The 23584-nt window shown below is 41.6% G+C and overlaps 1 protein-coding gene across 2 annotated transcripts in view; it reads right to left on the bottom strand.

Moving 5' to 3' along the window:
* Positions 1 to 23584, bottom strand: part of Zswim6 (zinc finger SWIM-type containing 6) — a 171398-nt gene that overhangs the window by 4147 nt on the left and 143667 nt on the right. Inside the window, exons 5-12 of one of the 2 annotated variants that reach the window (XM_075976099.1) lie at positions 19000 to 19179; positions 14657 to 14833; positions 14200 to 14388; positions 11321 to 11467; positions 9392 to 9652; positions 5055 to 5190; positions 2069 to 2226; positions 1277 to 1440 (exon numbers count right to left, since the gene is read on the bottom strand). In XM_075976099.1, coding sequence (XP_075832214.1) covers positions 1277 to 1440; positions 2069 to 2226; positions 5055 to 5190; positions 9392 to 9652; positions 11321 to 11467; positions 14200 to 14388; positions 14657 to 14833; positions 19000 to 19179 — 1412 coding nt within the window. The remainder of the gene's footprint in view (positions 1 to 1276; positions 1441 to 2068; positions 2227 to 5054; positions 5191 to 9391; positions 9653 to 11320; positions 11468 to 14199; positions 14389 to 14656; positions 14834 to 18999; positions 19180 to 23584) is intronic. The other variant, XM_075976100.1, reaches the window with a different exon arrangement.

Here is a 23584-nt window from a genome sequence, read left to right as displayed (position 1 = left end):
GGACTTAGTTCTGAAGTTTCTCATGTGTGGGGGTAATGTATGGGTATGATATTCTTTAGAACAGTAACTCTGGTTATTCTTCCTGGTTATTCCTTCAATCTAGGATCAGGATGGCAACTCAGATCTACGGAAGGAAAACATTTTCGGCATCGTTGCCGATTTCCTCCCCCTCCTACATTCTATTAAGAATTTCCAAGATCAACTTATGTAGCTCTTCATGTTTACAAAAGTATCTAGTCTCCTAACACCCTAACACCTTAGAAAGGGCTCTGCAGGATTCTTCTTAGATTCTAGAAAGAATCGAACGAGGGGTGAGTGGTCACTAATCTGCCATTTACCCAGAATTCCAAACACAAAGAGAAACCACATAGTGTGTCTTTCTGTACCACTCTGAAAGATAAGGCAATTTGTAATAAAAGTAAGCCAAAAAATAAGAAAATGTGTTTCAGAAAGAAAACTCTAAACCACATTTAAAAGCCGCCTCTGCATCTTCGCCTGTACAGTACCTCATGTTACAGGGGCACTGGCATTTCCCACTGCATTAAACACTGCTAGTACGCCAGGAAAGGAAAAATCGGTAACTTAGAAAACAAATCAATAATCTAATCAGGGCCTCTAATTCTCATGTGTTAGGTAGGGTGTAACTACATTTTAATGAGCGAGAACACAAAAGTCAGCATGGGTCTCTGAAGAAAGTAGAAGCAGCAGGCTTTGGTTCCTGGTGTGGACAGTAACCCGTGCTGGGACTCTAAGGGAGCAAGGGTCACCGGTGCAAAGGGCTCCACATGTCCCTGAGGTTGCCTTCTGTTCTGCCCACTCTGAAACTGGAAACAGGCTGACTGCCCTGCCTTTACCCAGTTTTCTCAGTGTTATAAAAAGGAGACAAAACTGTCCAATGCAAACATCAATAAAAACTTCTACTGCCTCTAAAAAGCCAGCCCTTACAACTGAATCTTTATGGCACATGCTGGCTTTACTCAACTCTCTGGTCAGCAGTATTTCTCCATTCATTCACAAGAGCAACAGGAATGTCAAAGCTGTAATTCAGGAAAAAAAAATGTTTTTAAAGTCGAGGAACACAAATAAGGATTCTAGCTGTGTGGTTGCTGTAGCCCAGACTAAAATTGGCTGAGCTGGAAGCCAGCAGAGCTCTGGAAGACAGTGCTGTCTAAAAGTCCATCACGCTCGGGCTCTAAAGAGTCACTAAAAACGAAAATGAACACAAGCCTACGAGGCTGTTAGCAGCAGTCTTTGGTGCCCCAAGAAGGCCCAGTACCTGCAGGCCCAGCTCCAGAGATACTTTCAAAAGAGTGATGTCTGGCAAACTGTCCATGAGGGTTGCTATTTTAAATGCATCCTGGGCAAGCTTAAAGATGTGTGATGAGGAGTGAATGTTTTTCTGGATGGATTCTAATACTGTTTCCAGCCTCCGAACATCGCCTGCAACGAACAAGGGAAAAGCAAATCAAACTGAGTCAAATGAAGGTGAGGCAACGTAAAGAAAGAAAAGCCATACACAGGAGAAAAGGACACAGAACAAAAGGCACACGCTCATTTACCTGGGGTGCGTGCAGCTGGTGCACATGTTAGAACTAAGTCACTGCAAAGACTATAAACCATCTTAGCCTCACAGAACTATCAGCCGAGACACACCCTCAGTGACTAAAAGCATGCATAAGCCAGAACCAACCAACACGGGAGTGGGGGTAGGGGTGGGACACGATCCAACAGCTCTCCTAGCTTCTGCTTATGTTCTGTAGTTAGTACTTTAAAGACAACAAAACTAACCAAATCTTTTATTCTATTTCTAAATCTCAATGATTTAATGGTTTTTGTTGAGGGGACGGTGTTGCATAGTAGGTAACATGACAGGTAAATGAGATAAAGCCAGGCTCAAATAAGTAGCACCCATTTGCCTCAAGAGTAAAGTATGAAGTCATTGTCTCTAAAAAGACTCTTTGAAACTTATCTGCTAGTAACCACTGTGGAGAAAGAACAACAATTTCTGGGGAAAAAGAAGAGACAGTGTAAACCAACGAAACAATGAGGTTTCCGGACATTACACTACCTTTGGCTGCAGTTAGCATGGTGGATGCCAGCTCACATTGCTGGGATTCAATGTGACTTAAAGTGAACCAGCGAGGGTATCGGTTGGGGACAACTGATGCCATGTGGTGGGGGCGGGTGAGGTCTCCTGTTGGAGCAGTAGATTCCAATACTAGTAACCTGCAATGAGAAGGAAGGCAGGGTCCTTCAGTCCTTACCCATCCTCCCCTGGCCACATGACTAGCCAGAAGAAGCCGGGCTCATGGGTAGACACACTTATGGAGATGGGTGCTGGCTGGGCTCAGTTCGGGGAGCTGTGCCGCTCACCACTTAAACCTAGTGATTTCCTTTCATCTCGTAGCAGCACCAAGAAAACTGTACAACATTCAGGGAAATACAGACACACAAGAATTATGAAACATGAGACTTTATGCCTTTAGTTCCAGCACTCAGAGAGGCAGAGGCAGGCAGATCTCTGTGAGTTCAAGCCCAGTCTGTTCTACAGAGTGAGTTCCAGGACAGCTAGAGATACACTGAGAAACCCTTTCTCTCTCTTTTACTCTTTTTTATTGAAAATAAAAAAAAGAATAAAATGGATTTACAAGAGAGAGCACTAGATAAATATCTTAACTTGTGAAAATATAAAGGTAAGGATAATAAAATGACCTCCTTTCTATACATTTGCCATTGCTAACGTAATTAGTTTCTATGACTTCAGGAATCTGGGGTTAGACTATGTTCTAACAGCCAGAGGCTGAACAGAAGTGAGCATAAATTTATGATCTCTGGCTTCAATCTATGTTGACAATAAACAATTCTTGAAAACAAATCACATTAGTGATTTCTCCTCTAGCTGGAATAATGCCATAAGAATCATCAACACATTGGCTTTGTCAGCCAACTAGTATTACAGACTGTGAAACAGGAGCTAGGAACCCCAAGAGTGAGGGTTGGAGAATACTGCTGGCCGCAGGTCCCATTTTTACTGTGGGTCAAAGAGCATTAGGCAGTATGACAAGGTGGAGGATGAGGAAGGAAGAATTCTGGTGGAGTTGCTAGGCTACTCTATAGAATTCAAGAATGCCAGTCTCCCTAGCAGAGTCTTGCCAGACTTGCTATAGAGGAGAGCAGGCAACAGCCCTGTGATGAGACAGTGAGGACGGAAGCTGCCCTTCCTTGCCCTCTCTCTTCAGGACTAAGAGGAAAGCATGCATGCTCCGTCTCCCTCTTCCTTCCCCACACCCTGGCTACCCTGAAATACTCAGGCACTTTTGTTCCCTATGTCCCATCCAAAGAAGGTGCCAGGAGCAAGGAGGAGAGAGCAAGGAGGAGAAGGCAGTCCCTGTGCCCTGCTAGTGCCCTCTTGCTAGAGCTCCGGACATCCATCAGGACAGTAGATTCTGTTACATAAGCCAAAACCACAGGAACATGATATGATGCTGCCTCGCCCTTTACTTTACAGGGGTAGTGGCAACAGTACCTCACGGTATAACACTGACTGTCTTCCCCTTAAAACAAGAGTGGAATTCTTAGGATTAGAATAAGTATATAGGTGAATCTGTCCCCCAGAAGACTTCTATTCCAATTTCTAAAAGTGGGAGTTTACACTCACTTATGAAAGTGTGCACTAAAACATAAACCAAGTGGAATCAAACAGTTTCATGTGGGAAATGCACTCATGTTAGCCACTGGCTTACTTTTTGACAATTTAGAGATAAACAGATTATTAGAAGGTTCCTCTAATAAATTACTGATTTCTCCAGTGATCTAGAAATGCATGTGATATTACATGTCAGTCCTGAAACACTGCCACACAGGTATACACACACACACGCATGCACACACACATGCATGTGCACACTCTCTACCCTAAGCCTGCATGAATATAATGGCACAATTGATTAGCACATGGTACTCACACAAGTCTAAGACAGATGGATGCTAGAGCAACTTTGAAGATACTGGTAATTCTTAGGCAAGGATTCATGTGTCAATCTTATATCGATTACAGACAAGGATGGAAAGTTACTTCTTATGGGATCAAACCTACTCAAGCTTTTAGATCTATACAAGGCTTGTTTTTAGTCTATTATTATAATATATAACCTGAACTTTCTATTAAAAATGTGAGTGATTTATTCATTTACAACAGCAAAAGGGAAAGGCTAAAGCTTTAAGAACAGCAGATCTCCCTTCAGGCCCTTCAAGCTGAACAGCTTACACAAGATTTAAAAATGAGCTCTTAAGAGCACATCAAAAAGCATGTACATTGAGCAAAGTCTTGGTAAAAAATAATTATTTGGTGAATTAATTTTTCAAAGGAAAATAAGAATAAGCAAGTGAGTAGGCAGAGACCATTTTCATTGCCATGACCAAAATACTGAAGAGATGGAGGTAGTGGAGATGGTGAACAGATCCTGAGAGATGCCTAACCTGACACACCCAGCTGGCCTCCAGTGTGCACTCACGTGTCCTGACACACCCCAGCTGGCCTCCAGTGTGCACTGGTGTGTCCTGACACACCCCAGCTGCCCTCCAGTGTGCACTGGTGTGTCCTGGTAATGCAGGGGCCTTCCTGAACTAGTGCTGCAATGTGGGGTCACAAGTTCCCCTCGATTACCATACTCACTTTAGGAGATTTGTTAAAAAAAAATCTTAAAAAAAAAATTCATCATTTAGGAAGAGTTAAACTAATATCCTGTGATTAAATTGTTCTGAAGTTGTACTTTATTCCCAAATTCTACCATTAAGAGAAAAGGCTATGGTGGCCATAGTCTAACAGCAGCTAAGAAAAAGAGTCGCCCCCCCTACCCCGGCCCCACCTTTACATTAAAGCAAAACCACAACACAACGCACAGCTCGCCTCACAGTTCAGGAAGCAAGAAAAGGGGATCTTTAGCTTCTCTGCTGCCTCTAAAACACAGGACTGAGTGTGAGGTCAGCTGGCAGTCAGTCTCTCCCACTGGGGACACGGACGGCCTCTGCTGGGCTGGGCTGTGGGTACATACCGCATCGCTCTCAGTGCAATTTTGTATGCCAGTTCAGCATCATGAGGTAGCAGACAGGTGAAGAGATACTTGGCAAATGTGTGCATTGGAACACTCTCCCGGTGGATTATTTCACCTAAACCACTGTATGGGCCAGCTGTGGAAGAGAACACACAAAGTTTACATTCCTAAAGAACAAACGAACACTTCTTACTAACTGCATCTAAAAACCTCATGAAAATTTATAGCTACTTTGAACAGTATTTCAAATTCCTTATGTAAATAAATGTACAGCTAATTGAGCTAAGTATTTGAACTAAGTAACAGTAGAAAGAAAAGCAGTTCTTAGTTTAAGGCTCTTGAGGGCACAGCACCCAATATAGGCGTCACGTCATCAACGGTTCCCCAAGTGTCCCGATGCTAAAATAGGAACCAGGGAACTGACAAGGCAGAGCCCACACACAGCACAAGGACACCTGATTAAGGGGCCTCTGAAGCACAAAGTCTTGCAAAACTTGAGAAAGTTCTTTCTCAGTACATGCTAACTGGGTATCCAGATACAGAAATGCACAGAAGGCTGCTTGGCTAAGGAACCTGCATCTTGACCCACACGGTTTTAGGGCCGCACGACATGCTAGGTGCAGAAAAGGGCTCCGTCTCACGTGTGGGAGGATGCTGGTCCTCAGCACAAAGTCAGTATACTACTGCTCCTAATAAGTAGAAACAGCAATTCCATAAAGTAGTTAGGAAGAAGTCAGCCATTTGGTATTCACCATAAGCAAAAGAAAAACATTAAAATAATGGAAATGTACTCTTCTGGCTCCAGCAGGCCAATTTTGAAAGCAAAATCACATTTAAGCTGTCAAAACTCATTTCTTAGTAAATTCTGACAGGTGCGGTGGCAGCACCAGGCCCCCGTGTGCTCCCCAAATGCTTCTCTCGGGGGGAAATACAGACTTTGGCTTTGAAAGGAAACCACAGTGGTTAGTTCTAACACTCAACACTTAGGTGTTCTGAGGGTTAGTTACTGTAAAGTGTTTAATAAATTAAGTTTCCACGTCACCTCTGGGTAACATTTGTTTCATGATTTCAAGAATTATGAACCATGTCACTGTGGCTCAGAGGACACAATACATTTGTTTTCTCTGAGAAACAGACAGAAAGAACTCAGAATGCAAGAAATGCAGTTCACAAAAATGGTGACGCAAGTTTACTGGACTCAGTTTCAGGTAGGAGAGAGACATATTCTAGAGTGATCTAGAAGTCATTTAGTAATTCAATTCTCAGTTAGTATTTTTTAAGTTATTCACTATTTAAATATTTTGAAAATCACAGACCACTCATATTAACCTTAACCAACTATAATCCATGACACATTTCTAATGTTGCCAAATCTACAAATCTTTGTAAGACATTTAAAAATGTTTAGCTACACACTATTTGTGAAAAGCAGATAGTGTTGTATGTGTACCCTTTGTTCACAAAGCAGAGTTACATTATTGAAGTTACTGTGATGAACTAAGTGTGTATGAATCTCCAAACTCTTATAGTAAAACTCACCCCAATGTGAACATATTTTGAGATGCAGACTCTGTGAACATTTAAATGAGGTCCTAGAAGCAGGACACTGAAATAACAGGCCTTTTTGCCCAGCTACAAACTCTTTGAGATACAATAATGACTGGCTTGGCAAAATACGCCCACTCACTGGTCCAACAGTGGTAGAAGTGTCATGGGAGTACACACCACTTTCTGTATTTAAGGCCTGCTCCAAAAGTCAAAACCCAAACGTGGACTGAGAACCTGTGCCTAGACCTCAGAGGAAGTCCTCACAGGCCTGGGTGGGAGGTCCTCATAGGCCTCGGGGAGGTCCTCGTGGCCCTGAAGAGAGTCTGCAATTATTTCTAAGGGCTTATCATTACAACCACAGATTAGTGTATCTTTCAGTCCCCATCACAGAAACTTCCTTTTGACGTAGCTGGCAACTGACAGAGTCACAACTGCTCAAAATGCAGAGTCCAACGGACTGAAATGACCAGCCCTAAGTGGGACAGATATGACACAGACCTTCCTCCCTAGGATTAGGGACCACTGTGGGTATGGGGGGGGGGCACAGAGAGACTGAGAGCCAGAGGCAGTGATGACTACAAAGATACCACTTTCTAGACACAGCAGAGCAGTGGCCCCTAAGAACCTAAGCAGCTGTGGCTCTAGTCAGATACAGTACCAGTAGACAGGGAGAAGAGTAGCATCAAGTCCTACCCTTGGCTGAGAAGCCATTAACAACTGTAGCTGCGAGGAGAGCATCAGTTTCCCTCAGCTCACAGCTCCTGGTAGGCTCCCCTGCTGCACTGGAAGACCTCCCATCTGAGAGTACATGTGAGCAGCATAAACTAGACCTGCTTTCTTTAAAAAAGAGCACACAAAATGGGTGTGTAGGGAAGGAGGGCAGGGACCTGGGAAAGGTTGGAAGAGGAAAGTAAAGAGGATTCAAAATTCCCAAAGGACTAATTTTTGTAAGAAGGGGGAGGGGGGAGAAGGTCAAATAGCTCGTTCTGTCTCTGTCAAGTGAGGACAGACAGAGGTCTTCATGACAGACACACAGCCCTCTTAAGCAGAACTGGCCAACACCCTGGTCTTGGATTCGAGTCTCTGAGTTTCCAGATCACTGTTAGAAATAAAGACACTGCCTACACTACCCATATGCCACAGACAGACACAGCACCGGGTGACTGAACCCCCGAGGTCCATTTCACCGCAGGACAAACGACAGCAATCTACGGGACAGACTACCCGTACCCATCACTCTCCATCACTGCCTTTCAGGGGTCCCTTTAACCATGAAGTTACCTCTTTATTATTCAGAGAAAGCCAGAATGCATACTCGACAAGTGAACCACTAGGTTAGGTTATAGAATTACTCTTAGATTAATAATGGCTGTACGCCCTGAATTCAAGTGTACTAAAACAACAAAACCCTGACATCTGTCAAGAGTCACACTTCAACCACACTGCCCTCTTCTCAGGCATCCAATCTGCTAAAAAACTCCTGATCCTCATAAAGACTATAAATGCAAGGGGGGGACGCCATGAGCTCATGTAGTCAACTCACTAATGGAGCTGGTTATCTTTGGTATGTACAAAAATGGCCCACAGCCTTCCTGTAAATGCCCCAGTCCTGTCCCTGCTAACCCTTGGACCTAGAAGGCCAAGAAAGGGGAGGAGGCAGAGGCTCCAATCAGAGCCCACTCCCCCGACCCCATAGACAGAGTTCTTATTTAAAAAGTAGTTAAACGACCTGGACTAGTCTTGACAATAGGCAGGACACGCCTTCAACTTTAGATAGAAACAAACAAACAAAGGTAAACAATGACAAACTACAGGAGAGTACTTCAAAATTTAAAATCAGAACTCCCCATTCCCCATGAAGAATCATATTAAGGTTTAGTTTAAGAACATTTTTCATTTAAAATATATATATATATTTGAAAATATTTTCTTTCAAATAGATCTGTAGCTTTGGACAAATGCAGAGGTTTTAAGATAGTATTTTCTCTACAGTATGCAGCTGTCCATGACATAGAATGTCAGCACACTTTACCAGGCTGTCTCAGACAAATCCCAGCATCATAGCACACATCTCAAAGAGAAGCAGTTTCTACCAACAAGCCAGCTAAATTTGCACACACTAAGTAATACCAATTACGCTTGCCTTTCTGAGAAAACATTATCTCAACAACAGTGTCAGCCAAGCCAAAACATAAGTTTAGAACCTTTAAATTACCTAGACCTGATAAAATAAAAAAAAAAAATTGCCTTTACTTCAGATAGTCTACGAAGGCTTCTCCTTAGGAAACCTACACCTAATGAATCCTGGGACATTATTAAAGAGAAGTAGAAAAACCACTCCTATAGTCTCTCCAATTCTTTGTTGGCAGATACACAGGACACCAAGAGGCCAGATGTTGTCTAACAGCTAATAAATCTACAGGAATGCCACTCAGCTTCCACTTTATTATTTACTTGATCAAGCAAAGAGGAACATGGGTACCAATATCTTACTAGATGTCAACACTGCATTATCTCAGGAAACACAGCATGAACAAAGCAGTCCTTTACCAAGCAAGTGACATTAAATGGGCTGATTTCTAACAAGCTATCCTATGCAGAAACCTAAATCAAATGATAAAAACCTAAACATTTGTATCTTCAGTTGGTTGACAGGTTTCTTAGTTGAGCAAGTCTCAGATGCTATGATTGTATTCAAGAGGACACCCATCATACTCAATGCATCTACACAGTGCTCTTAACAAAACAAAGATTGTTAGTACATTGACCAGTCCCCTTTATCACGCTACCTTCTAACAGGAAGACTGCTTGCTTGCGAAAAATTTTCACCAGTGTGTCATCCAATTCAATTTCCTGAAGCTTAGAAATGAGCTGCTCTTCATTCCGGCAAACTTTCTCTTGAGTGTACAGCCCATCAGGCATGATCCGCTGCTGCCCCAGTCCTATCAGGGCCACTTCCACAGCCAGCGTCACATAGGATTCCCCTTCTTCTAAGAACTTGTGTGCAGGCAGATGATGGTATTCCAGGGACTTGCACTGCCCCACGTTTTCTATAAAAGGACACGAAAATGGACTTAGGTTACATCTGATACAATTATATGTTCCAATCAGTACTAGCAAATGATCTGAGAATTCTGAGAAAGCCAGGACATCCAATTTTTATGTTAAGATGCATAGCTTTCTAGCCACTGTTTTTAGAGACAGGGTTTCTCTGTGTAACTGCCCTGGCTGTCCTGGAACTATGTCTGTAGACCAGGTTGGCCTTGAACTCACAGAGATCTGTCTGTCTCTGCCTCCCAAATACTGGGATTAAAGTCGCATGCCACCACCATCTAGCTAGCATATTTTAAACAGTTACTATGGATGACAAAAATATGCATGTTCTGTGGAAATAGTCAATAGTTTTATCTCATTGAAAATGAGCTATCAAATAAAACTATAGATGTAAGAAAATATGATACTAAGGATATTAAGGAGTAAAGAGATTTTAATTAAACAAAAATAATATTACATGCTTCCAGAGTTACAAATAACTCATTATACTGCATATCCAATATAAACTAATAATAAAAAGTTAACTTTAAAAAAATTACATGATGATAATGGCACATTTTTAAGATTGGTGTGAAAAATGTTTTCACACTTATACTGCATGCTAAACCCCAGTGAAGTCAGTGAAGAACGGAGCATCTGTAGGTCAGCTTCAGAGTCCTTCTGTTACTCAGAGTCACTCAATGAAAAGAGAGCTGCTCTCGTCTCTGTCCAGGAGCCTCCACTCGAGATCCTAACTCCAGTCATCCAACTCACATCTGCCACCCTCCCCACAGAAGGCAGCAATCAAGGGCAAAACCGAGGTGGACAAGATAATCAAACCTGCTTCATCTCATTGTAGGACTAACAAAGGATAATTTCACTCTTCTCTACCCCTGCCTTGGGTATTGTTTTGAGGGATGATTCTGAATTCCCATGAAACCAAAGAAAAATCTCAAAACACCACTTTAAAGGAATATATGATGCCAAACAAATTTAAAAGATATTTAACAGTTCTCTTAAATTAGACTTTAAGTCACTTTTCATATAAAGACAAACTTGAAAAACAAATATTCTAGTTCTGAATGCTATGGTACCCAGTCTATGTATGCGTGTGTGTATGTATGTATGTATGTACGTATGTATATATGTATGTATGTTTTAATCAAGGTTGGACAAGTCATAAATGCTACTAAATTCTTAGTGTAGTATCATGTGCCAAAAAAGAGTATTTTTTTGGTTACATCAATTCTGAAGATTTTCCTATTGGGGAAGACTACACAAGGCACGAGCACCCACTTCTTAGCTCTCACTAACCCACTGATACTATCAACTACATGGTTTTATAACCATGTTATATGCTGCAGGGGAAGGAGAGATGGTTCAGCAGTTAACAGCACTGGCTGTCCTTCTGGAGGACCCTAGTTCAATTGCCAGCACCCTCATGGCAGCTCACAATTGTCTCTAACTCGGGTTTCAGGAGATCTCACACCATCACACAGACATACATACAGGCAGACAAAACATCAAAGCACATAAAATAAGAAATCAATAAATCATTAAAATATGTCTATGTACATACATACATATACACACACACATACGCACCCACATAAAAATAAAAACAAAGCTGAACATCACTCTGGGTTTAGGAAAATACAAGAACGAACAAGTGCCAATAGCTTTACCTGTAAAATCTGGGAGTCCAGAGAAGGTTTCATCCTCAGTGAGGCAAGCCTCCATGAGGCTGCTGAAGAGAGTGCCCACGGGGTCTAAGGGGTGTCCAACCCAGCCTTCCAGATTGGTTATTGAGGTTATACTTTTATGGGGTAGCTCTGTTTAAAAAAGGAATCAAAAAATGGGGAGAAAGGAGATGGAGAGAAGGATAATACAGACTGATTTAATAGCAGCATTCTGAAAAATTAATAATTAATTCACATGGAAAGCCCCTTTTAAAACAACACCACCACCACAGTGGAATGGTACTATATATAATCTCCACCTTGTGAGCTGTTTTGAGTTGCAAAAGTTCATCTACCAACCAATCAATATAAATGATACTCAAGTCCAAGAATGGCTCCCCACATCTGTGTAATTCATGTGTTCAACATCATGCACTAATAGTCACAGGACTGTCATACTATAGAGAGACAGAGAATCCTGAGTTTTTCCCTAAGTAGCTAAGCATCCTGCCATCCTTGCTCCCGTGGAAATGTCATTAGAGACGGTAAGAGGCCTGGACTCATCAGCTGGGTCCACATTGTCAGTGTGCCGGCACTCACTGGGTCATCCCAATGAGGAACGAGAGCAGTGATTTTCTGGGTTTGAGTTCTCAGAAAGGTCGTCATTTCCTTGGTTTCTGTCACTGACTTCCATACGCACAGCATGCATGAGAGCCAACATGACAGCGCAACAGTCAACTCTATGCTTGACTAAAAGAACTGTACATGGTTAAGGGAACTGTGTGTAGACAAACACATCTACAGGCAGGTAAGAAACACACTCCCTCAGAATCAGCTAACACATCACGCCCCTACAGGCGGGTAAGAAACACACTCCCTCAGAATCAGCTAACACATCACGCCCCTACAGGCGGGTAAGAAACACACTCCCTCAGAATCAGCTAACACATCACGCCCCTACAGGTGGGTAAGAAACACACTCCCTCAGAATCAGCTAACACATCACGCCCGAGGGCACTGAAGACAGACACTACAGTTGCTAAGCAATGCACACCTCGACCTTGACAGCAGCTACTAATCCCTCTGTCTTTAATATTAGGACAAACAATAACAGCAACTCAGAGACAGATACAAGTACAGATACAGTCCTAGCAAAACTTAAGAGCTGCCCGAAACAAGTGTTGTCACTTGGAGGATGACACAGAAATGTGTCACAGATGGCCCAGCACTGGCTATAGCGTAACTGGTTCCTAGATAATCACAACAGTCTAATCTAATGTGAACTGTACGTTACTTCAACAGTCTTATATTTGGTGTTTCTTAAGTAGAACCCTCTTACAAAACAGGACTAAAAAACTAACATTCCTCAGAAAAATTAACATGATTTCTAAAGAACAAATCAGACATAACCATCATGAGCCAATTTCCTACGTGAAACGGTACTGTGCATTCGCTCAGCCTGTAAAGCGCTCCTTTACACCATTCAGAAGCAGACACCCTGGGCCAGAGACGATCTGTGTTTAGAGGAAGTGATTTCAGAAAAGCCTTCTACAGGGCCTAGCAATGTATCTCGGAAGCATGAGCAACACCATCACATATCAAGGCCAATGACATCCACATGTCCCTTTCTGTGGTCCACACTGTAGCTCTGGTATTACTTCCACTGTGACCCTGTGACCGACAGTGCCAGCAACTCACAGCACTTACGCCATAGAGGGAATTACAAGTTAGAGGCAGCACTTGCTCCAACTTCCAGCCCATTCCAACAACATTTATTTGTACTCACAGTGGGTAATGCAAGTACCAAAGGATTAAAAATACAACTAAGAACAAAAGCCAACAGTAACTAGAGCTATTCTTAACTTAAAAGGGGGGGGAGGCAAAACCAAGTCACCCCAAGAAGTGTTTGCCTACAGAAGGAACGAAGAGTATGCTGTCAGGAAAAGCAGATGCATTTCACTATCTGGGCAGCAGCTGAGAACCCTTTGCATTACTATAATGGTATTTATTCAAAACCAGAAGACTTCTAAACTGAGATACAGACAAGTTAAATGTGTCCTGTCAGCTGACAGCCCATCCAATGTCATTTGTAGAACTTGAAATAACAAAGCCGGATTTCACGTTTAGTAAAAGCATGTCCTCAAACACAAATTATTATGGCTATAAAGCTAAAGAATGCCAGGCTTTAAGACTTTCTAGAGAGTAGGGTGGTGATGGTGCACACCTTTAATCCCAGCACTCGGGAGGCAGAGGCAGGAAGATCTCTTTGAGTTTGAGGCCAGCCTGGTCTATAAGAGCAACTAGTTCCAGGACAGGCTCCACAACTACAGTAAAACCCTGCCTCGAATAAATGAATGAATAAATAAATAAATGAATACTTTCTAGAAGTTAGTTGGTTTGCTCTCAGTGGCTCTCCGAGACAGACCATCTGCTGAGACCTGCTAAGAAAGGAGTCATTGACCAAGGGGTGCCCACCCACAATCTATTGCTGGGATTCAAGGATGGGCAGCCATTCTAGAGTTCTCAGTGTTAGAATTAAAACACTCGGGCACAAGAGAAGGTATTTGGCTTTCATACACCTTCATATTTTATAATGATCCAGAAATATCATTAACTATTCCAAAAATAAAAATTTCCTTAAAGAGTTATATGAGTTTTTATTTCTTTCAACATTCAATCAAAACAACTTAGTCTTTATTTTTAGAGATGCTATCAAATTTACCCTTTTTCCTTTGTCTTTACCCTATGTGTATGGGTGTCCTGACTGCATGGATGTCTGTGTGTCACATGTGTAAAGCCAAGCAATTTTAAGTCAGGTCATTTCTACGGTTTCGCTTTTACACATCTCTCTTCCAGCAGAACATAAAACCAAGCTGCATCCTCACCAGGAATCCCATTCCAATAGAGACAACCTCGTCCACAATCACCTTTTTTTTGAGTCCGGAACATTTCCAACTGTTTCTGTTGCTGTCGCCGTAATGTATTCACAATAGCTATTGCTAATCTCAGGGCTTCTCTGGGGTACCCATGAGAGCGCAATGCATCCACTCTTGCACAGGCTGTCGGAACATGCTCTACAACAAAAACCCAAAGGGGGTAAAGTTGACACTGTCTGATACATCCAGAAAAGCAGGCTACTGTGGTAAGATGTTTCTCCCCAAATACCATATAAGATGATATGGGAAACCATTTCTGAACTGGGATCTGAATGAAAATTTCAGCCCCCTTTGCCAAGCATTCATCCATCTCCCACTGAATGCCTCAGCCTCCCACTCCAATAATGCTATAGAAACTAAACAAAGAAGTAAGTCATGGAAATGCCTTTCCGGTTTGGCCACTTACCATGCCAGAGGGGCCACCCTCGGGAGTCAAAGAGGGAGTTTTCAGTGTCGTCATGGTAACAGTAGTTGGTGTACAGGTCACTGCTGATAATGTGCTGCAAGTGACTATCCTGCCAGTGGAGATCACATGCCTCGATGGCTCTGGTGAACACTGTTCGATGGGGCCTGTTCGATGAATCTGTTTTTTCCGCAATTCAGAAAGCCGTGTCAGCTATTATTCACATGTGAATAAATCAGTCACACCATTCTGTGGCCAGATGTTCATGAACACACCCACACACACTGTCCTGCACCCCCTAAGCAGAAGGGGGAAGGGTGAGTGAATATTCTCACATCCTAATTCTAGAAGGCAGTCAGCCTAAAGAGCATCCAGTCACTCACTGGCTTCATCAAACCAAACATTCTGCAGCCACTAAAAGCTAAGTTCAAGGCATCCTGCAAAACGAATTGTCAAGTCTAGTCTCCATGCCAAATATACTCAAAAGAGGCACTCAGCTTTAAAAAAAGAAAAAAAAAGTGAAAACTCACTGCTCCCCACTTCTGAGGTGCTGTGTTGGGCTGCCCCTGATGGGATCAACAGCTCTCACAAACACTGTGCAAGAGATGCGACACCAGCCATGGAACCTTTCAGGAAGATGCAGTCAGCCTTAAAAATATGCATAAGGGTTGTGCTTTTGGTTGTATTTTTTAACTATATTGTGCGGTTTTGCACAATTAAAACTATTATGCTTCTTGGGATATAATGATTAAATGCCACTTTATATCCCAAAGGGCATAAATGCATATGTTTAACATTTCACAAAGCCACACAACATAGCTACAAAACAAACCAGCGCACTTACCTTGCCCCTACAGGCTGTCTCCTGACTCCTGGGCAGGTTCCATGACTGGTGTGATGTCCCCGGCATAATGCATGCCGGGGCATCACAAGAGAGCGGAAGCATACAGTCCGAATGGGGTTCAAGGTTCAGGACCTGACGAAGAAAAGAAATGTTTGGGGAATAAAGACCATTCTCACCTCAGCTCCTTGGATTACTCCGTCCCTAAAGAGACTACAGGCACTCCCGCCCCTTGGGCCCCAATTCTAAACTCACCTTCAACTGTGGCACAAGGATCCACTAAATCATGGGGCAGTGAACAGTTTCATTTATGTATACTTAATTTTGATCAAGTACAGGCCCCCTGCACTACTCTCTGAGATACTACGAATAAGGAGCAAACTGTGGAGCTTCCTTATGGCAAGGATTATCTTCCTGCCCCTGGACCTCTGTGTGAGCACAGAGCAGGCAAACCACGAACAGCAAACACAAGTGTGTGGTGAAGAAGAGCCTAGAGAATTCATCTATCTAGGTTGCTCGGGGAATTGAGCAGAAAACACCACGGCTTGTCAGGATCCCACAGCCAGGCACTGCTAAGAATTCAATACACCCCTTACTACGAGTTTAACGAATGCAGCCACCTACAATAGCTGTTGGCAGTCTATCAGAGACATTACTGCAGGCTGATCTCATTAGTTATCCATATCTAGAGGAAGGCGTATCGAAGTGCACAGATGACAGATAAAGAGACATAAGTGATCATCTTCTGTGACTCCTGACTAGGATCCCTGCTGGCAGTAGACGGATGACCACCCTGCAAATTGGAAGACAGGCCCAACCTGTAACAGCCTTTTGTCAAGCAAAATAAATAAATAAAAAAAACCAGTTTGGGGACCTCCCATAATCAAATGTCCTAAAATTCAAGTATCCTGAAGGTACTTTTAAATGACCTTAGCACTTAGTTTATTTCAAATTGCAGAGGTAAAACTTAAAACTCTTTAAAGAAACTTCAAAATAGCAACTTGATAATACACTGTGAAAGAGGGAGTTAAGGACTCCAAGTACTGACTTGGTTCTCTATCTGGGGTGCCAATACGAGCAGGTAGTGTGCTCTCATTAGAAGAACAAATCACGCTGTTCCTGTTTCACGGCAGCACAGAGAAAAATGGGGAACGTACACAGCTTTTAAAACCAGTTTGCTCCAAGATACCAACAGAACCGACAGCCACAAAAAGACTAAACTCTCACAAAACTGGTATTTTTAAGTGACCACAGAGGGCATATCACACAAGAAGCATAAAAATTAATATATACGCATTCATAAGCATTAAAAATTATCTATAACAATAAATAGGAAATTTGGTAAAGTGTAAAGGGAGTAATTCTTTTTTTTTTTTTAACACCTACAAAAAACAAACTGGCTTTCTCCTGAGAGAGTATGATCCCGATGCCGTTCACTCGTCTACTAAGTCACCCTAGTCACAGTGGGCATCAGAAGCCCTGCCTGTCCTCTAACACATCTGTCCCACAGGCACAGTGACCTCAGTGCCATGCTATGGCTTTGGCCTCTAAGTCCCCAGGCTCTGCTCTGGAGAGGTGCTCTAGGTATGAGTAAACATGCCCTCTGTAGGATGGTAGCCAGCATGCTCTGCAGGAATGGCTCTTCTCACAGCCTCTCAGAAAGGGCTGTCAACGTTCTGCTAAAAGCAAACACGCTGGTGCCTTTGGCACAATAGCCGCAAATACTGCCTCTGAAATACAGACCTGGGTTTACACTGCCTAGACCAAACTGTAAATGAACTCTGGTGTCCTGGAGGCCACATCACTTCTTTAAATGTCTTGGTGTTTTGCCTCCTTGTGAGTCCATGCCCACAGAGGCAGAGAGTGCATCAGATCCCCGGAACTGGAATAACAGGTTGTAAGCGACTATGCAAGCACTGGGAACTGAGCCCAGGTCCTCTGCAAGGGCAGTTAGTGTTCCTAACTGCTGAGCAATGTCTCCACAGCCATCCCAGTTTCTAAAACCTACAGAATTTTCATATTAAACCCAAAGTAACATTATAAATAGAAAGTAAAATGCAAAGAGTAGGGATATCAAATTAGCATCCCTCCAAAACAGCAGCAACCAAAACTCAAAAATAAGAAAATCTCCAATTACAAAAACAAAAGATTAAAGATCAGCTATGGAGACATTAAAGAACCTTTCCCTATCAATAAAAAAACAAAAAGAATGTTAACCAATTAAACCCGACAACTTGAGAAAAAAATGGAGATTTGAGGTGGTACATCTAAGTATTAAATAAAATGACCATGGGCATGATATAGACAGGGTGGACTTCAAATACAACTTGAATAACACTTGAATTCCTAAGGTGAGTATCTCCAGTTAAAAGAGCCTGCCAGCCGGGCAATGGTAGTGCATGCCTTTAATCCCAGCACTCGGGAGGCAGAAGCAGGCAGATCTCTGTGAGTTCAAGGCCAGCCTGGTCTACAGAGCTAGTCCCAGGACAGGCACCAAAGCTACAGAGAAACCCTGCCTCGGGGGGAGGGGGGAAGCAAGAGAGAAAGAAAAAAAAAAAAACAAAAACAAACCCAAAGCCTGCCAATAATCTTCCTAGGCCCTGAAACCTCTTTTGATTGGACTAGTGCTGTAGACTTTCTTTGTAAAGACAAAAACACTGTTAACAACACACTTGAGCTCAGCACACCACAGAGCATCTCCTTTAGGAATATCAGCTCCTCTATCACGTGATTTAAGTCACTTTCAAGAACCCCACCAAGCAAGCATCATGCATGAATACTAGTATGAGTTACTGAATGACAGTAGATTTGGCCAAGACTTAAGTTAAGAGTGTGATTCTGAAAAAGACCAGAAATTTCAGGAGCATCTCAAAAGAAGAAAGTCAAGCAAAGGGGTAGTTTGTTTTTAAAGAGTGGAAGAGAAACTGAAATAACAGGATAAAATAATAGATTATTCTGGAAACATCTGGGAGCATTTCTTGGTTGTCTCAGAGACTGAGAGGCACTATTTACCTACTGTGGGTGAGGCCAAATATACTACACAATCTTTTACAATACGCAATTTCCCTGATAAAAATGCCAACAATATCACAGGCCCCTCAGTTTCAGTCTTCCTTGCTATAAGTCTAAGAACTTCTAATTAAATGCACAATAGCCCAAATATGAATTGACCAACAAAGCCAGAAATCGTCACGTCTCAACACTGGTTTACATAATAAAATATTACTGCCCTACTCTATATTTTTAATTAAAAAATAAAATTCAAACTAAACTATTATTAGATCATTTTAATATACACCACTACATAGGAATATCATATCTATCTAAATGTGTATAAAAATAGTGTTCTCACTTAAAATTAAGATATAGGCATACATTCAAAGTAAACATGTATTGTCCTTGAATACGTCCCCACATTATCTGTTAACATTATTACATTATCTGTTAGCAAAACACGTACACAAAAGAGCAGGTGAGAATGGACAGGATGCCACCATGAACTCACCTTGGCTGGCATTTGCACCCTGAGGCAGGGCATTGGTTAGGTTGGGTAATTCACCACCATGATTTCCATCTTCCCAGGGACAGACATCAACACTGTTCCATTTTTTCAGCTGTTTTAGCCAGCTTGTCTTCTGCTCCAACTTACAGTGAGGGTTTAATACTATACACATCCAGAGAGCACCTAAAAAGGACAAAGAAATAAATTTCAAAAAACTACAAAAAAGGTTCAAGGTTAACAGCTTAAGGAAAATTTTGAATCACTTCAAGACAGACACAAGTTTGTCAGTTCTCTAATACAAGACAACATACAGCTGAATTTTAAATAAAAGATCAAAGTGCTGTTACACATAAAGATGAGATGTAGTTCACAAGATCTACCTGTAAGCAACTTCTTATTTGTATTATACTTTATATACAAAAGTCAATAACATAAACAATCCTAGGTCCAAAACATAAAGTGTATACATTGGCCCTTCAATATAATATTCCATATCATTCTTTCCCCAAATTAAATTTACTTTCAGATTATCTTTGTATAATAAAATTATACAAAGACTATATAAGAATAAAATTATACTATGGACACAAGTTCCTAGTATCCTTACAAGAATTTCAAACATTATGTTTATTAATTAGTATCTATAATTATGTGCATACATACACACATTCTTATACATACACACAAACACATACATAAACAGAGTAGTATCATTCAGGCTTAGAAGTCAGTAAAATAAATCTTTCACAAATAAGACTTAAAGCCAGGCATGAGGACACAGAGCTATCATTTGGGAAGCTAAGGCAGGAGAGTCACAAGTCTGAGGGAGCTTGTGGTAAACAGTGAGTTCCAGAGTGGTCAAATACCGTATCAGAGACAATCAGACCAAACAAAATTAAAGTCAGCTCCATTAAGCACACTTTCCTAAGCAAATTGAATGGGTACCAATCTTCATATAATCACTAAATGCTAAAATACATATTAATAAACATTTTCCTAGTTTCTCAAAAGTAAATCAATGGAAAGGAATAGCTCATAATTTAGATAATAAGATAATGATGAATTTATTATGATTTCTGTATAGTTCAAAAGAGTAGTTAACACAAATATTTTACAAATTTTAAAATATTAGTAACACCCCCATAGCATTCACAATATGTTTTCTCTAGGAAAGCATGCATGAATGTCTCTGTTTTGATGGTTAACTGTCAGTTGGGTAAAAAAGGCAGAAATAAACAAAATTAACACTGTTTTATTTGGCCAAAAGTGATGCTTACCAGTCTTTCATTTTTAGTGCACCTAATATTGTAAATATAAAACAGCTTAAAATAATTTAAAACAAAATACACAAAGTTTCTAAAAAAACAGCCTCAGCTTGTCTAAACCACAGACATTTATAATCTACATTTTAAATTTTTCATATGCCAGTTAAAAGCAAAACGTGGTCAGCCAAGATTGATATGGAAAGTCCTTCTGTATATGTGCTGCTTTTATTGTATAATGAATAAAGAAGCTGCTTGGGCCTATAACAGGGAAGAATAGAACTAGACAGGAAAACTGAACTAAATGCTGGGAGAAAGAAGGCAGAGTCAAAGAGAAGCCATGTTGCCGCAGCAGGAGACAGATACCGGATGGAACCTTACCAGCAAGCCACAACCACATGGTGATACACAGATTGATAGAAATGGGTTAGTTTAAGATGTAAGAGTTAGCTAGAAATATGCATAAGCTAATAGGCTAAGCAGCGTTTTAATTAATACGGTTTCTGTGTGGTTATTTCGGGTCTGGGTGGCTGGGAAACAAACAAGCAGCCGCAGACAACACAAGATGGAGTGAGCTCTCCAGAAGCTCTCTTTCTCTCGATGATTACAATGAAAAACTCTGGACAAAGTCAAAAACAGTAACCCAAGGTCTCTAAGAAAGTTATTTGGCCATCAGCAAGCTGGCCAAAGAGAGGGAGGAGGACAGCAAGTGACCCATGTGGCTATTATTTTCATCACCTCCTCTCCCAGTTTTTTCTTCTGAATTTGACATAAGATTAGTAACTTCACACAAGGAACACTGCAGGGGCACATGCAAGAAAAAACAGAAGCTTGACTCCCCCCTCCCCGCCATGTATACTGGGAAAGAACACCCAGCCCAGGGCAGTTAAGGAGGGCTATCCCAGTCCTCATCACAGCATGTACACGAGACAGAACTTCAGAGGAACAGCTCAGGCTCCGACACACTGACACGGGAGCCCTCCCGCAAGTGCTGTGACAAGTATGGTCCCATCATCTTAGTTGGTTGTTTCAATTTTTTCACCCTCTAGGGAATTTTAATAGAATCTCGACTCTTACAATATTCAAAATGTCCAGAATCTAAAATCTTGGCTTACAAAGAAATAAGAAAATGTGTTAACCCTCAAGAGAAAAATCAATGGATGTCAAGTAAGATGAGCGAGATGTTAGAATTAGAGACTAGATAGTCGTAGGAACTGTGGTCTATGAGATGAAGATAAAAGCAATCAGGAGGGACAAAAAACCCTAACACCATTCCCAGTAATGAAATAAAAACTATATAAAAAAGAATTAAAGAGAAATTGGAGAAGTGAAAACAGTATGTTAAATAAATTCATTGAATGGGACCAAAAAGGTTTGTTTGTAAGCCTAGCCTTTGATGGCTGAACCATCTAATCCCAGCACTTGGGAGGCAGAGGCAAGTGGATCTCTCTGAGTTCGAGGCCAGCCTGCTCTACAGAGCTAGTTCTAGGATAGCCAAGGCTGCAGAAAGAAACCCTGTCTTGAAAAAAACCAAATTACACCAAAACCACTGGTTCGCAACTGCAAGGAGGCAAAGTACAGAAGTGTAAAGTAGTGGACTGTCACCCACAAAACACGCTTACCACAGGATCCAGACCTCGTTCCTACACACATATTCACGCAGGAACATGAGAAAATGTACTTATAGTAGTTTGAGAACAAAGAAAGACTAAAAACAATCTGAACACCCTAACTAGTAAATGGGTCAACACTATGACATATCCATATAAAAGAGCCAACTGAATCATGGATATACTACACAGATGTGAATGTACTTTGGTCGGTGAAGAACCTATTTTAATGATGTTTCACAGTATGTATTTCATAGTATAGAAATGGACTGCCCCTTCTTGATGGACAGCATCTTCCCGAGGCATCCCCACATGGCATAATGACTCCACAGGCCTCTTTCAAAAGGCATTAATTCCATCATGAGAGTGCATGTTCTAGTCGCCTCCCAAAGGCTCAGCCTCTTGGTACTATCACTTTGAGATTGTATCAGATATCATGTGAATCTGGGGTGGTTACAAATATTCTGACTGTAGCCTTGAGAAAAATCAAACTCAGAGAGGCTGGGAGCCTTTAATACAAGATCCTAAGTATTCTTGGCTTATTTCAGTGACTTCTGTATGACCGAGGAGAAGAGAGATTCATAAAATGTGCCTTGGATTTTCATGCTTGCTTTTCCCTAATTAGAAAATTTCCATTTTTTCAGGAGAATTTCTTTTCTTTTTTCTTTTCAAAAAGCTTAAGTCTTTACTAATTTGCTTGTAATACCCTTTTACTGCTCACCTCCCTAAAGAGAGGTTTCATCCTGAATGGGTGTTCTTACTAGATTCAAGTTTAGTGCCATAATAGATATGGTCTTTTATCTTAACAGTCATTACTACAAAGGCTGTAATTAGCCTTAATAACCAAATTAACCAAATTGAGTAAGTCATTCTCCAAATTTTATTAATTCAGGGTCCTACTTTGGGCATTTATCTCTTTTCCCTCCAGTGTACCTAAAGTATTTGTTACTTTCAGGAACGTTCTTTAACAATATCTCCTGAGTAAATTGGGAGCCTGGGGACCTTGGGAGAGGGTTGAAGGGGAGGGGAGAGGCAGGAAGGGAAACAGAGAAAAATGTAGAGCTCAATAAAAATCAATAAAAATAAAATAAAAGTTATTTAATGATAACATCCCACTCTATGATTTCTCTGAAATGGTAACCCTTTCAAGGACTCCGAGAGAAGGTGGGAAGATGTGGCTATTAGTCAGCATTGCCAGGGCCCTGTCAGTATCAAATCTATGGTGTGCACATCACCCAGTTTGAGAATTATCCACTCCACATATGAGCTCTAGCTTTTTCTCCCACTGTGCTGATTTGAATTAGAAACATTCCTCATAGGTTCCGGCATTTGAACATGATTCCCAGCTGGTCACACAGCTTGGAAGGTTTAGGTGGTACAGCCTTGCTGCAGGAAGTGCATCACAGGGGCAGGCTTTGGGACTATGCAGCCTTATCCTGCCTTCCCTTCTCTGCTTTGTGCGTGGTGGAAGGTGTGAGCTTTCAGGTTCCTGCAGCCATGCCTGCCTCTTGCTGTTGTATGATCTCCTGTCCCTATGGAGCTGTAAGCTGACTCTTTTCTTTCATAAGTTGCCTTTGGCCATGTTTATTACAGCAACAGAGGAGTGACCAACATAGAAGTTGGCACCAGAGAGTGGGGCTATTGCTATAAAGAACCTGACCATGTTGGGTTTTTTTTCTTTTGGAAAAATGTAGAAGACTAGAACTTTGGGCCAGA

This window comes from Microtus pennsylvanicus, chromosome 6, assembly GCF_037038515.1.
Source record: "Microtus pennsylvanicus isolate mMicPen1 chromosome 6, mMicPen1.hap1, whole genome shotgun sequence".
Lineage (NCBI taxonomy): Eukaryota > Metazoa > Chordata > Mammalia > Rodentia > Cricetidae > Microtus > Microtus pennsylvanicus.
This window is presented reverse-complemented; position numbering and strand designations above follow the sequence as displayed.